The following is a 1,834-nucleotide window of genomic DNA, read 5'->3' on the forward strand; positions in this document are numbered from 1 at the left end:
AGTAGAGACAGGGTTTCACCATGTTGACCAGGATGGTCTCGATCTCTTGACCTCGTGATCCACCCGCCTCGGCCTCCCAAAGTGCTGGGATTACAGGCTTGAGCCACCGCGCCCAGCAAAATATATATATTTTTTAAGTGGTTGGTAGAAGTCCCTGCCTTTCGCCAGGCACGGTAGCTCACGCCCGTAATCCTAGCACTTTGGGCGGCTGAGGTGGGTGGGTCACCTGAGGTCAAGAGTTCAAGACCAGCCTGGCCATCACGGTGAAACCCCATCTTTAAAAATAAATAAATAAATAAATAAATAAAAGAAGTCCCTGCCTTCCTTAAGGGAACCCTGCATGTCTCCTTGGGCCGGGTCTGCCTGTCCTTCATCCGTTGGACTCACCAGCTCCCTGTGAGAAATGTAGTTTCATCACTAGCTCGTTCTCTATTTTATACTATGGTGTATGTGTTACTTATTCAAAATAAATAATTGAAATTTAAAAATAAAATATAAATCAAAAGAAGAAAGTATGGGCTGGGCATGGTGGCTCACGCCTGTAATCCCAGAACTTTGGGACGCCGAGGCGGGTGGATCACCTGAATTCAGAAATTCAAGATCAGCCTGGCCAACATGGTGAAACCTCATCTCTACTAACAATACAAAAATTAGCTGGGCATGAGGACACCTGTAATCCAAGCTACTTGGGAGGCTAAGGCAGGAGCATCGCTTGAACCTGGGAGGTGGAGGTTGCAGTGAGCCAGGATCACGCCATTGCACTCCAGCCTGGGCAACAAGAGCGAAACTCCATCTGAAAACAACAACAAAAAGAAAGTGTGGGGTCACATGTTCATGACTTTTTTGTTTAAGCTTAGATACCCAAGTGAAAACCACATGTCTCTTCCTTAGGTGCTAAGTTCCCTATTAAGTGGACGGCTCCAGAAGCAATCAACTTTGGATGTTTCACTATTAAGTCTGATGTGTGGTCGTTTGGAATTCTCCTATATGAAATCGTCACCTATGGGAAAATTCCCTACCCAGGTATGGTTTACTTAGCTATTTACAATCAAGCGGGATAAATGAGAAAAAGTCAAGCTGCATGAAAGCATTAAAAAATAATAAAATCTTCATCTATCCAATAGCAAAGAATAAGTATTTCGAGCCAGAACTTGATTTTCGCAATTTTTAGCATACATTATTCTAAAAGTGCTTAGACACTTCTTTGCCTTCTTATTTTATTGAGTGTGTGTTGTTTTTCTGCATTGATTAATTTCACCACATATTAAATATGCCTGGCATGGTTGTTGGTGTTGAGATGAGAATGGATAGACATGGGATCCTCCAAGGCAGTGCCCTGATGGAGGAGGAATCCCACATGGAGATGAGGATTTCCAATGCTTTGCAACTGATGTTGTAATAAGTGCTCTGGAGTCTCTCTCTCTTCGGGAAATAACCACCTCTGTTTATCAGCGAGAGGCCCTTCTGCCCTTTAACGTACTGGTATCAGTGAGGGCATCCTCCAGTATTTCCAGATTCCTAACACTTGAAGCCTGCACAGCCAGATTCTGCCCATTTTCCCCTCTGTCCATGGTCTGTGCTGGCATGGTTAACAAGGGGAATTTCAGCCGGGCGTGGTGTGCTCACACCTGTAATCCAAGCACTTTGGGAGGCTGAGGCGGGTAATCACAAGGTCAGGAGTTCGAGACCATCCTGGCCAACATGATGGAACCCCGTCTCTACTAAAAGTACACAAAATTACCTGAGGGTAGTGGCAGGCACCTGTAATCCCAACTACTCAGGAGGCTGAGGCAGGAGAATTGCTTGAACATGGGAGGCAAAGGTTGCAGTGAGC

The 1,834-nt window shown here is 45.3% G+C and overlaps 1 protein-coding gene across 2 annotated transcripts in view; it reads left to right on the forward strand.

Moving 5' to 3' along the window:
* Positions 1 to 1,834, forward strand: part of LYN (LYN proto-oncogene, Src family tyrosine kinase) — a 141,930-nt gene that overhangs the window by 129,142 nt on the left and 10,954 nt on the right. For both annotated transcript variants that reach the window (XM_017531818.2, XM_017531819.2), the window contains exon 12: positions 892 to 1,023. In XM_017531818.2, coding sequence (XP_017387307.1) covers positions 892 to 1,023 — 132 coding nt within the window. The remainder of the gene's footprint in view (positions 1 to 891; positions 1,024 to 1,834) is intronic.

Source organism: Cebus imitator, unplaced genomic scaffold (assembly GCF_001604975.1).
Source record: "Cebus imitator isolate Cc_AM_T3 unplaced genomic scaffold, Cebus_imitator-1.0 Scaffold73, whole genome shotgun sequence".
NCBI lineage: Eukaryota > Metazoa > Chordata > Mammalia > Primates > Cebidae > Cebus > Cebus imitator.